Source organism: Hetaerina americana, unplaced genomic scaffold (genome assembly GCF_022747635.1).
Source record: "Hetaerina americana unplaced genomic scaffold, ioHetAmer1.1.p SCAF_37, whole genome shotgun sequence".
Taxonomy (NCBI): domain Eukaryota; kingdom Metazoa; phylum Arthropoda; class Insecta; order Odonata; family Calopterygidae; genus Hetaerina; species Hetaerina americana.
In genome coordinates, this window is record NW_027286952.1 from 4,156,811 (window position 1) to 4,170,572 (window position 13,762).

The 13,762-nt window shown below is 41.5% G+C and overlaps 1 protein-coding gene across 1 annotated transcript in view; it reads right to left on the reverse strand.

The window, feature by feature from the left end:
- The window catches only part of LOC139691502 (voltage-dependent calcium channel gamma-8 subunit-like), a 1,299,002-nt gene that overhangs the window by 839,901 nt on the left and 445,339 nt on the right, over positions 1–13,762 (reverse strand). The window contains exon 2 of the mRNA XM_071589353.1: positions 10,872–10,989. Within this exon, the coding sequence (XP_071445454.1) occupies positions 10,872–10,989 (118 nt within the window). The remainder of the gene's footprint in view (positions 1–10,871; positions 10,990–13,762) is intronic.

Here is a 13,762-nt window from a genome sequence, read left to right on the forward strand (position 1 = left end):
TAACAGCGAGGCATGGGCGGCTGCGGAAGACGGTTTAAAATGGCGACGGGCGGGAGGGCAGCGGTGGCGGTTCGCTGCGGGCTGGGAAGGGCGGACGAATCACTGCTCGCTCCACGAGGCCCCTCGCGCGCGTGTGTGTGTGTGTGCGTGTTTTTGGAATAAACCACCGAAAATATTTCGACCTGTTGTGCGGTTCCCCATCTGGTCACACGGCGGCGCCACTTTGGAGTGAGTGTGTCCGAGCGCAAGTTTAGTGCGGTGTGTGAGTGAGTGGGGATGATTTGGTGCGCTTCCCCCTCTCAATCCCTTCCTCTCCCCCCCTACCCCCTCCCATCGCGGACGGGGGTGGGGCGAAGGAGGCGGAGAAGGGCGAAAGGAACGAAAGACCGACCTGATTGGAGGAGGAGGGGGGGGACAATTGAAGGGAAAGGGTGGGAGTCGGGTGTGTGTGGGGAGAGGGAAGAGAGGGATGTTTATAATGTGTGCTCGTATGTTTGTACTGAGCTAGTACTCGCGGAAATTATCGCTCTAGTCCGCGCTGCAGCGGAACGCAGGGAGCAATTCTGAAGACTTAAAAACATCGGGATCCACTCGAAAATACCGTAAAAACGGAAGCGCCCTTCACTTGCTGAAATGATTCTCCTCTCAATTCTAATTTTAATGAACACCCCCAAAAATTGCCTTGATTTCAAATAAATGGATTACGGTAATTTAATATTTGCGTGAACGCAAATATTTATGTGGATGGATATAAGACGATTAATATGTTCCAAAAACTATGCGTTGGGTAAGTAAAAGAGTATTAAACAATTATTAAACAGAGAATTAAACTCTTAGTAACCATGGGTTTAATGGGAAAGAAGATGTGTATTTAGTCCCTATATGAAAAGATGTTTATTTTATACACGCATATTACAATAATTGTGTATTATAGCCTATAGTACGTGTTAAGTTCAAGAATGCGATCAATCATGTTGGATAAACATTAGAGGTAATGCATATTTTCTTATGATCAATGCGGTAATAAAATTATAATCATGATAATTGTAACGTTTTATAGGAGGGAAATCCAAATATTCATGTTTGCCACAGATTCTCGCTAATCTGACCAATAACGCCATGTTTCAATTCCACAGCGATGATGCAGGTTTGGAATAAGAGGGATGCAGTGATATCCTTATTCTTTTGAAGGTATTACATGAGATCATATAAATACGGCTGCTATATTTTTGGAGAATGCTGTAAGTGATGGGGACAAACGTGCCGGGATGGAGTAAGTTCTTTCTCTGAAGACTTGCCGGTAATCTAGTAGTCACCGGACGTTGATCACAGAATCAAGCTCTTCAGCCAAATTTAAACCCAAATGAGCCGCTATTTCCGCTAGGATGAATTGTAATTAACGTTTATTTTGGAACTGTCGCAAACTTGGCCGAACGCCAATAGTAACTGAATGACAGTTAGTGATATTTTGATTCGGCTACTCGCTGAGGTGTCCGGTGTCAAATCACATTCCAAGTATCCATTGGTCAATATTGTCTCCTCTGGAGTTAAAGGAAAAAAAATTCATTATTGAAATGAAGATGTCGTTGTATCATTTTGATCCTGGATTTCATCTTCACAAATTATGTACTGAAAAGACTCTTATATGCATTCTTTTAATTTTAGCAAGCATCCTTGCGAATAAAGCAATTCTCTTTGCTTCTCAATGCTTACATAAATGCAATAAATATATAAATATTAAGTTGCATTTTTTCTTCGTACTACTCAAAATTAGGTGAGTATGCATAATTGTACATGTACAGGGTGCTGTCCCAAAGTAATTCACTACTTTTAGTAATTTATTAAACAGTCTGGCTCAAAAACTTAAAACTCTTCAAAGTGCTGTCCTTGGGCCTCTACAAATTGTTACCAGCGACTCTGCCACGACCGGTGCGCGCCCTGGAAGGCGTCTTTGGGGACCTCTCGTAAGATCTTCGTCACGGCTGATTGGATCTCTGCTACGGACGAAAAAGGGGTTACTTTCAGGGCTTCCTAAATCAGAGGGAACACAGAGGGAAGTCTGCTGGGGTGGCGTCGGGACTAAAGGAGGGGGGGCGCGATGGCAAATGGTGCTTGGCCAGAAACTCGCGGATGTGCGCGTTGTCGTGATGGAGTTGCCAGGTAGCGGAGATGTCTTTTCTCGTCCTGAAGACTCTTTTTCAGAGTCCATCCAGCACATCCACGTAGCAGGCGGCGTTAACAGTCTGTCCTTGAGCCACAAACTCGTTATGGACCACTCCTAAATTGTCCGAAAAAACAATGAGCATTGTTCCCACTTTTTATTTGCTCATTCTTACCTTTTTGGGCTTGGGGAACTAGTCGGTGTGCAACACAGAGCTTTGGCGTTTTGTTTCAGGGTGTTATTAAAACCCAGGTTTTATCACTAGTGCTGACGTTGCCCAAATAATCAAGTTCATTTTCAATACGTTACAAAAGTTCACTTGGCATTTCCACTCAGTTGGTCTTTCGTGACAACGTCGCGCTCAGGGGTTTACAATAACTGACGTCCTGCCGCTGCCACAGCTTGGAGAGCTATTCCGTCCGAAGAAAGTACGATTTTGCGGCAAATCTTAGCGTTTCCCCACCAACCACAAGTAATTTGATTGCACCGTGACTAATGAGAGCGGCGTAGAAAATTGAATCACATAAATATTGGAATACACCCTGAAAGTAAAACTTTTATAATAATTAACATTTATGCTGTGAATTAAGTATCGCGAAAATGCGATAATGAAGAGGAAATGTAAACATTTTTACTGAATAATAATAATACTGTTTTAAAGGTGGCGTTTACATCTTTTGCCAAGCCGGCAATTCTATTCCAACATGTAAGTGGAAGCGATGTTTTCGTTATAAGAGGCATATTAGAAAAGGAAGAGTCGAAGGAGAGTTAACTGAAGCGAAAATGAATGAGCACAGGGAGGCAGGCAGTGATAATAACTAATACAAGGAATAAAGAAAGCATAGAACGAAACGATAAGAAAGATAATTTGAAAAATAGTTTGGAAGCTATGAAATCCGAAGAGTATTCGAACACTAAGAGCCTCTTTCTTACATTTAAACATTGGCGAGTTAGAAAAAATTTGCGTAAGCATACAGCGCAATCTGTATATTGTTTTTGAAGCTACTCAAACTATTTTTTGATACTGCGTTTGTTTGCTTGCCGGGGTAAGCTGATAACATCATGAAAGAAAATCGTTTCTCCCGCCAATTGGAAAGTGCGCGCTGGGATTCGATTGGTGTGAACGAAACGATCATCAGCCACTTGCAACCATCAGAATTCGTGCCTAGTTAATAGAAAGTAAGAAGTGAAGGAAAGGATAAATAAAGGTGTCAAGACATCAAAAATAGTCTGACAAATTTGTACGAGGATGGGGCTCTATCGCCAAAAGTGGAAGTAAGTTGATTGATGCACTCCTGTCTTCATAATCCACGTCGAAAGTCGTAAAAAATCATCGCACGAAGTGTTCACGAATTTTTCGCTGAGACAATATTCTCCAGTCACAGTAATCAACACAAGTTATGATCAAACGACAAAATGTCCCGAAGAAAGCTAGCGTTAAAAGGGTCGACCTTTCAGATGGAAACGTCAGATGGCGCCTAAAGCACTAATTGTTGTCAAGGCTCAAAATATAAATAGCAACCCTCGTATAAGCAAAATGTTCCAGCCCTTAATTTAAGGTAATTTAATTAAGTTCCTCTTCTTAATTTACGGCCAATTGCCAACCAACTAGTGGTCTTTCTTTCAACTTCTCCTTCACTAACACTGGAAAGGTACACGTTCGTCACTTCCGTTCGTTATTGTATCCTATGTGCATATTGTACAACCACTGCAGCTGAAGGGGTGGACGTTGTCGCACCGAAGCAGTTTCATTCGATAGGGCAAACGCCCAGACAAAATGGGGTTCTGGTCTGGTCTGAAGATCAAAGTGGCGGGTCCAGTATCCAGACCCATGTAATCGTTCAAAAAGTGGACCAATAACTGTTACCTGACCGACGATTTTTACGGAAAAGATCGAATTTCAAATATTTGTTGTACTAAGTACGTTCAAAAAATGGTGAAACTGATCTTTCAATGCAAGGACTGCTTGACAGAGTGGAGCCAAACAGATGACGCCTTATAGCGCGGCGTCTTCGATAAATAAAACACTGCCTTACCCTTGGTTCCATCTCGACTTGTGTCTGCACAACAGTGACTCTTATCTGAGCTGGTAAACGCTGGCTATACAGTCTTGCACCAGTGAGAATGAAGGTGTTATGTGTGTGTGTGTGCGCGTTGGATTTTATTTTAACCTCGAGAAAAGTGCAACTGAAATTTATTCAATGATTCATGAGGAATTCGGCAATGAATGTACTATTTGGGCACAGTCTTGGGAGAAGAGACCATCTTCTCCACGACCTAAAAAAGCTCGGGTGTCCCAAATATACTAGAAGGTGATGTGGATCGTTTTTTTCGATTAGGTGGGGATTATTCGCTATGAATATATCCCCAAAGGACAAAAATTGAATGAAAAGCATTACGTAGAGGTTTATGAAAAGATTGAGACGTGCCATGTTGCGGAAGAGACCACAAATATGGAAAAACAATTCTTGGTGCCATCATCACGACAACGCACCGGCGCACACGTCTTTGATTGTTACAGAGTTTTTGGCCAAAAACAGCACACTGGTGATTCCCCTACCACCATACACTCCGGTTCTTATTATTGCGGACTTTTTTCTATTTCCTAAGTTGTAACTAACCTTAAAGAACGCCGATTATAAACTATCGAAGGCATCAAAAAAACTTGTAGAGCATACTAAAGGCCAATCCCGATAGAAGCTATCCAGATGGTATTCGAGAGCTGAAAAAAACGTTGGGAGCGTTGGATTCGCAGTCAAGGGATGCATTTGAAGGCAATAAGCGCAATTAAAGGTTAACTATATAAAATCAGGTATTTATTAATTCATTTTCATCTGTTTTTAAACAAAACGTGGTGGGTAACCGAAATGCTTACCGACCTACACAAAGAGGAATCAAAGTAGAGTGGACGAGCATTTTTTGTCACTTACGACAGGACGGGGATGGCTTATTTCTCCTCATTGTCTCGATGGATGAGACGTGAATATCCTAAACTAATGCAGAACCAATTCAAAACCCTCACAGCGCTGCTGAAACCAAGCAGAAGAGTCAAGATTTTGGTCGGGAATGTTTTGACCATCCTCGTGGACGAGTGTGTTCGAACCGCCATCTACAGCCTGTACCTCGCACCTAGCGAGCACTTCTTCCTCTTCCAGTTGAAACAGTCGCTTGTTAACCAACGGTGAAGACGACAATGAACTCAAGACCGCCGTTGTCAACTGGTTTTAATAACCAGGCGGCGAACGCTTATGATCAGTGATTAAAGAAGCCGGTTTAACTTGACAACATGTGCATGGAAGCAAAGGACGATTATGTTGAAAAGTGAACCAGATTTGTATAAAAATTAAACCGCCAATACTTATTCTGATTAATATATTTTTATGACCAATCCGCCCTTACTTTTCGATTTTGCCTCGTATATTTAACATTAATGATAAGTTATCATTTTTTTCAAATTAACCTATTGTACATACGCTAAAAACTGCAATAAAAACCCGGAAAAGTAATTATAAAGGAAAATAATTAATTTTCAGTGTACACGTTGTCATAGCTAACTTTTGTGAAAGTTCTGAATTGAAATTAAATCGGAATTGAATTCAATATATAACACTATTAAAAAACGATTGATCATGCGTTTGTATAGGCGTAATATATGGTAAAAACTATATTGAATAAAATATTTTTAACCTAATATATACGTGATACCAGTTCCATTGATTTTGCTGCAGTATTGCGTCAGCCATTGAAAGTTAGAACGTGTTCAGTATGCATACCGTAACGTTGAAGGCAACACGCGGCGCTGTAATGAAATTTTGCTTTTACTTGAGTATATTTTATGGCGAGGCCAATTTAATGACACGAGTGACTAAGAGAAACACTCATCTATTCTTCAACGCAGACAGCAAATGTTTTGAAGTGAATACAACGGGGAAACAAATTCAAAGGAAGGTGGATCTGCAATCTCTGTTCTTGGAGTAGTTAACATTAGCACCACAGTTTCCATTCAACAGAATATTGTCGAATAACGCCTAAAGTAGTCCTCGTACATATATGGTACTGTTGTGAAAAATTTCATTGGGTCCCCCTCACTTACTGGAGCCTAAAACTTGAAAATGAGACGTGTTCATGCGTGGCAGGTTCCGAGGATGTTAGAGGATATTACACAGGGTTCGTCCGGAAAATAAGTGTACTGACTCCTGGGCTGGGCGCGCCGCTCCAGGCGCGCCCAGCACCGCTCTGACGGGCTGCGATTGGAGGGGGGTATGTTGGCAAGCGACGCTGAAAAAGGCAGTCGGCTCTGAGCTGTGGTGTAGTGAGGAGCTCTGTTAACGCGAACCTCCACGCTTCAACCCACGTCACGGAACGCGATGCCGAAGTTTTTGGAGCAGCGTTATTCCATCAAATTTGCGGTAAAGCTTGGGAAATCGTCTACCGAAACTGTCGGTATGATTAACCAGGCTTACGGGGAGTCAGCCATGTCCAGAAACATGATCTTTCGGTGGCACAAGATGTTCGTGGAGGGCAGAGAAGAGGTCGACGACGAGTCTTCGAGAGGTTCCCGATGATGCCTTCGCGGGAGCGTTCCAGGAATGGGAACGCCGCTGGAACAAGTGTATCGACTCACAAGGGTCCTATTTTGAGGAATATTAGCTTAAGATATGTAAAAGTGTAATAAATTTTTTTTCCTGAGCTCAGTACACTTATTTTCCGGACGAACCCTGTTTGATCCTCCTTTATTGAAAATATATCTTACGATGCTAAAACGGTTACTTCCTACAATATGGGTTGAATAAAATGCACCACTTGAGTGTTATAAACTCTAGATGATAATAATATTATGCATATTAAAAATGGGAACCAGTATTCTAAATTTGCGAATTTTTCACAGTTTTTAACGATACACTATTTTTCTAGAATGGCGGAATTTCAAGCATATCGTGGAAAAAACTGTTATCAACAATTTTTTATAACATTATGTCTAAGAAAGTTCCTTTAATATGAAATAAAATTGACTGCATACGTGTTTATATATATTTTCCGAATATGCTGGAAATATGTCAATAACGTACCATCCATTCGGATTCCAAGCTCCACCAATCATTTGGTGAATATCAATATAAGCTTGATCAATTGCCAAGAGGAGAGCGAGCGTTCCCGTGTAGCGGACACCCCCGTGGTCGGTCGTCAAGAATCCCCATATCCTCATCCCAGCAATTAATGCTTAGTCAAATAAAAGGCAATTTGACTAAACTAGCATAATAGATTGTTGAGAACCGTTGGTGGTCATTATTCAAGGGGAAATCATTGTTTTTTTGGACCAGCCAGCCAAAGTGACACCCATTATCACGGCCATTATGTATTTTATATCAAGTACACGAAACCGTGCGATCTCCCTGGGAACGACGCCAAAAATAATAAAAATTCTCTGATGAAGTGCCTCTATACCAAAGGAGACGTAGAGAACTGAAATGTGATAAACGGATAATCGAATTATTTTCAAGTGCCATGATGCAATTCAGACTTCATTTCTATGAGTTTGAGAGTTTTATGAGATTGTTAAATAGGTTAAGCATGGAAAAAGTATGATGAATTTGTAAATATCCCTTAAACTTTAACAAACTGATTGTAATACGAAGGTAGGCCGAAAACTAATGAACACGTGCTTGTAGAACACAATCAAAATAACTTTGAGAAGCAAACTTGGCGACATGTGGAAGTAAAATTCCTCCTCGACACGCATGCGCAGGTTTTAGGTCGTTACATTCATCCAGTGTTTTCTGAAAAGAGGAAGTATGGAGACATGTTCTAGTGCTATATCAACGCGAGTTAAACAGCGTTACTTAAAAAGTGACTACCACTGAGATTCATCGTCATTTAAAGGCTGTTTATGTTGAAGATGCATTGAATAGGTCTACTGTAAATCAATGGGTTGTCAAATTTCGCGGCTGCGAGCCTGAAACAGTCATGACTGTTGATGAAACACACAACGGAAGTCCGATCACTGCCACATACGATAAACATCGCAAACTCGTCGAAGATTTCATTCATTATGACCTGCGGATCACTCAAAAGCGTATTGCACACCATAATAGAATATCCAAGGAAGAAGTTTGTCGTGTTAAAGGCAGCTTGGCGCCAATAATCTTGCAACATGACAACGCTCGTCCACACCCCTCGCGCGCAACTGGAGAGGCTCTGCGAAACCTGAAATTTGAACCGATACCACACCCTCCTTGATTCCCAGATTTTTTCCTCAACTCAAGAGACACCTCAAAGGTAATCATTACACCTCGGACGATGATGTGAAGGCAGTTGTCAAGTCCTGGATTCGAGAAAAGTCGGAAGAGTTTTTCAGTGACGGAATGAAAAAACTTGTTGTCACACGTTGGGAGAAATGTGTTAGCCTTAATGGTTACCATGTTGAAAAATAAATATACGCATGATTTTGAAACTTAAAAATGTTTTTTAATTTTTACCCGATCTTGCTATTTGTTTTTGTTTGTGGTCTACAAGGATGTATGCATTACTTTTCAGTCTACCATCGTATTTTCTGGGAAAAACAAAATGAAAATTTGGAATTGAGTTCTTGCTTTTTGTTTTTTTCAAGAAGAATCATAATGCTCTTCTAGAACAAAATTCATGATTAAGGGCACGATTTAATTTTGTTAATAATTAATTAAACTTCATTAAATTATTTAGAAATTGGATTATATGAATTACTCAATGGAGTGCAATAATTCAAATCGAATGGAGTTACCAAGTTGCCACTAACACCGAAATAACCTAGTCTCCCTTTTCTTTAACGGTGGAGGCGTTCCCTCGCCTTGATGTGACTGGGACAACAACTGCTTCACTTCATGACTTGTAGCCACGTGTTCATTTCAAATTTCCATGCAGTTGTAACTAGAAAACATTTCCCATAATCATGGTCCATAAATTGAGCCATTATCTAAGACATTGCAAATCACTGTTCATTATAAAACTTTAGTTACTTTAAATTCATCAATAATTTAAATACGCGAGTCAATTTTGACGATGAGCTTCACTTCACAAGGTAAAAAATCACCTCCGCGGTAGTCAGAAGAATCAAATGCAAAACCACACTGACCTAAGTAGTCTATCCCAAGTTCCATGGATTCAAAATGTGGTCCTTCCCTTATACTTTCCTGTGATGCAGATACAAATGGATCATCACCAATTCGAGCGGAACAAATTAACAGATAACACGCAGTAATGCATTTACGCCTCCTTTTTGGACTTGTATCATTCCAATAATTTGCCAATTGGGGAAATTTGATGCCTAATTTCGGGTCATTTCCAATAAAACTGAGAGATTACAAATTGCGCTCCCAAAAGATTAGATTAGATCCGTTTTACAGATTTGCCTACCCGTAACCACGACAATTAATTGAAGAGTTGGAACAGGCAATAATCTGCCGACTACGCTTCGTATTTCGAAAATCGTAACAAATGGTATTATCAGACAGTCAAGGGATATCGAGAAGATATTGGTAGCAAGCTCATCGTTCTTTCGTTCTTGAAAGATATCACAAAATGGATGGCTGTTTTTTTTAACTGAATCAGGCTTTCACAAACTAATTATAAAAACAGTCAGGCGCACCAATGAAGGCTCGTAGCAAAAAAATTCGTTCCATCCACGACTCATGACGCTTACGTTTACCACTGAGCTATTAGCTTGTTCAAGGTGGAATGCAAATCGATGAGATCAATTGATCCAACTTGAGAAGATATATTACAATGCAACAATTTCGGAGTGTAAAAATCATCAGTATTGACCAGGGTTCAAACCCGAACCCCTCGATGTCCGGCCGAGTGCTTTAGCCAGTTACATAATCGAGGCTTCCCCTTAAACTCTTCTATTTTGGGGGCTTTAAAGGGACGAGATATCGTGAAGATCCGGGTTCGAATCCCGGTCAAGTCGACTGATTTTAACCCTTAAATTGTTGCATTGAAATGCATAATAACGGATGATTCCATCAAAGAGTTACCGTCGCGGCATCTCTCGTAGTTTCTTGAAATTTAAGATGATATGTTTTTTTTGTTTGTCCTTAGTTTGAAACATTTTACCAATTAAAATCACCCTGGAATTATTTTCTGAAAAACCCAATAGATTTTTCAAATAGCATTACTGTTTGGTGAATTTGCGCACTTATTCTCATTCCTCACCCAAAATTGCACGAAAGCATTGAAATAAATCAAAAATGTACAATCCAATCGCCGATTAAATCGACCATGGTCACATTCACATGGGAACCAATTGAGTTAACTTGACTACCAATGCCTTCCCTTATGCAACGCAAAAGCTGGAACATGTATATCATAAAAGTTTACCATTACGGAATAAATATATTGCGCTAACTGGATGACCATGAAAAATGGGCAGTTTTCGATCATTATTTTGATCAACAAATTATGTTCAGGTATGTGCTGTAACATTTCACTTAAAGTTTGGAGTCATGATTTTACATAGCACTCATGACGCATTTGGACGCTCCGCATAAAATTGTCGTTCCACAAATAATCATGCAAGATTTAATTCTGCCTAAGCTGCCGAAGCGCTTCTAACACGACACGGACCCATCGTACGTACGTCGAGGCAAAGGAGAGCCGTCGGGGCCAATCTTCGCAGCAGTCGAGTCCAAGGAGATGCCGGCGTGGAAGGGGGTGGGGGTGGTTCTGTCCCACTTACCTCATTCTGGATATGAAGGAAGGCGTGAACTCGATGGGTGCCCACACTCCCAGGTCTGAGTGCTTGACTTCGTCCCAGGAGAAGTACTTGACCAAGGAGCAGGCCGGAGAGGGGAGCGCTGCTTGCGGAGAGGCACGGACGGAGCCGATGGATGAGACGGGAGGAGCCGGCCGGTCAGTCAGCGGTGACACCACGGAAAGTAGAAGAAGACGAAGGGGAGGGTGGTGGGAAAGGATTCAAGGGGGGAGGAGAGGGGTGGGGGGAAGGGAGGGGCGTGTAAATGAAAACGAACCACTTCACGCGATGGAAAATGGGTGCAGCTGCCGAGGCCTCCGAGGTGAGGGGCGGCAGAGGACGTGAGCGCCCGAGTGGCAAAGGGAGGGAGGAATGGAGAGAATTAATATATAAATGAGCGGACAGGGGGAATTGGTTGTTTCGACTGCTGGGGCGGCTTAAAGGAGAAAAGGCGAATAAGTAAGTGAGCCTGTGAGGAATCAAGGGGCAAAAGGGAAAATAATGGTGGTGGCAGAAGAGAGAGAGAGAGAGAGAAAGGGGTGGGTGCGGGTGGGGGAAGGGGGCTGTTGTTCAGGAGAGAGCATGAAAGGGGAATTTTGTTTCAAGTGGGAAGGGAGAAAAAGAGGGATTGGCAAAGGGAAATAATGGGTGGCAGGAAGACGGGGAACCGACGCCATGTGTAATCATGACGGGTAATGGAGGCGGGGGGAGGGAAGGGAGGGTAACATAATGGGAGGCAAAATTGACCCGGGTTTCAAAATTTCACAGAAAAATATGGCCAATCAATATGGAAGTAGAACCTAAAAACAAGTTACGAGATGTTGATAATTTTCAACTAGATTTTGTACATGGAAACACATTACTCTAGTAGTAGTACTGATTAACCATTTTTGCTATTTTATTCGACAATTTCATTTAAAACTATCAATTTAAGCTTATGTCATGTTATACTAAACAGTCATATACATAAATAAAACAACTAATTATATTACCACCTTAATCTATTGAGAAAGTTTTGAAATACCATGCTCATAACTCAAGGATAAATTGGTTTCGTCGCTCATTTATCCTTGAAGGGGTACAGTTAAAGAAAGAGAAATACTTTATGAAATTTCCTCTCTTAAGAAATGATTTCGTTAAATGAAGATCACAATGTATTTTTCCAATGCTCTCATTTGATTTTACAAAACTTTTCAAAAAGATTCCAGTTTTTGAAGTATTGGTAGTGGTGGAAAAAGTGCTGGGGCCGAACGACCCTTTCTCAATGAGTTTATGTCACTACTGAGATTTTGTGCTGAGCCAAAAGATTTTCAGTTCAGCAATGAAGATTTTTATTAAAAAATTAAAGTACAGTGGAAAAATACATTGTGTTCTTCATATAATGAATTAGAGCTACCGCAAAGTTGCGCCAGAAACCATCGAATACAAATAATTTCGCACTCAAAAAATAAATCAGTTTGTAAAATTAAACACTGATAATCGTAAGTCGAGACAGTTTTGCCACCAGGTTACTGATAGTAACCTCTGTCAGATATGCTTTACCGATTAGCTGAAAAATTAGAAAATCATTTTAACTATGCATAGTATAGAAAGTTAGAAAGTTAAGCAGATTTAGAACTTGTCTATATAATCGAGGCATGAAGTATACAACTACAACGTCCCCAAGAGATTTTAATATTCTATTGCTTAATATTTCATGACGAGAATACGTCTTGTGGAATGTAAGCGAGGTTTCTTATCCCTGGAATTCAACTAACTCCCACTATCCTGTGTTTTCATCACGCATTGAGCTACCGAGAATGGCTCGGGCGTGAAAATTAGACAATTACTATGAGGCGAAGACAATACCCAAAAATAAATCAAACCATAAACAGAACCTCAATGTTTTACCCCGTTCTCCACCCCAATTTGTCTTATTTATTCAGACCGGAATCGGTTCCCAAATAGGAATACCCATTCCAGGGAGACGGAAAACTAATTGATGAACGCTTATTGACGAACAATGGATTTGCGTCATAACGGAAAAATCTGTGCCCGCGGCATGGGACCGTGGGAGCGGGGGGGTGAAAGGGGGGGGTTGGAAAATTGCTCAGCGTACATGTTCGCGTATGATGGAGGGTGAGGATATTGGATTGCCAGGAAGAAATTCGCAAATAATTAAAACGATATGGTCGCGGGTGTATGTTTTGCAAGGGATGCGGAGGCTGTATTTCATAGGCATTTCAGGGCTAGGGATGATGAGCGAGCGAAGGGATGGAGGGGGAGTCGTACTAAACGATTGCTGGGGAGGGGGATCAAATGAAAACCGGGGTTGGAGTTAGCGGGGCGGGGTTTATAGCGCGGTGGTGGGAGCAGAGTAGGAGGTCGGGAGGAAGCGGTGAGAGAGTAGACGGGAATGGGACCGAGGGCGAGAAGGGAGACGGCCCGCCGGCATACGTAGATGTGCATGGAATGAGTGAAGCCGTGGAGTGTTGGAAATTGTGTGATTAGGTCGTGGTAAGAAAAGTGGAAGCGCCGAAAGGGGAAAACTGTTGGAAAATAGGGATCGGCTCCAAAACGAGGAAATAACTCTAAAAACTGATTAGGGCGTCCCCCACCCTCCCTATCACCCACCAACAGACCCCCTCTTCGCCAAATGGATGTGGGAAAAATGTGAAATGCTATGGCAACGGAAAATTGAATTTCAGTGAGCTGCGCAGTTAAATGATGACAGAAACAGCGGACTGTGGTTTTGACTAATGGGCGCCGGCGCCGCCTTCTCCCCATATCCCCTCGCTTCAACCTCCCCTATGCCGCGTCCTCTGCCTATAATTCACTTGACTCATCTTTGGTTTAGAATTATATATATATATATATATATATACTACTACTTTCCG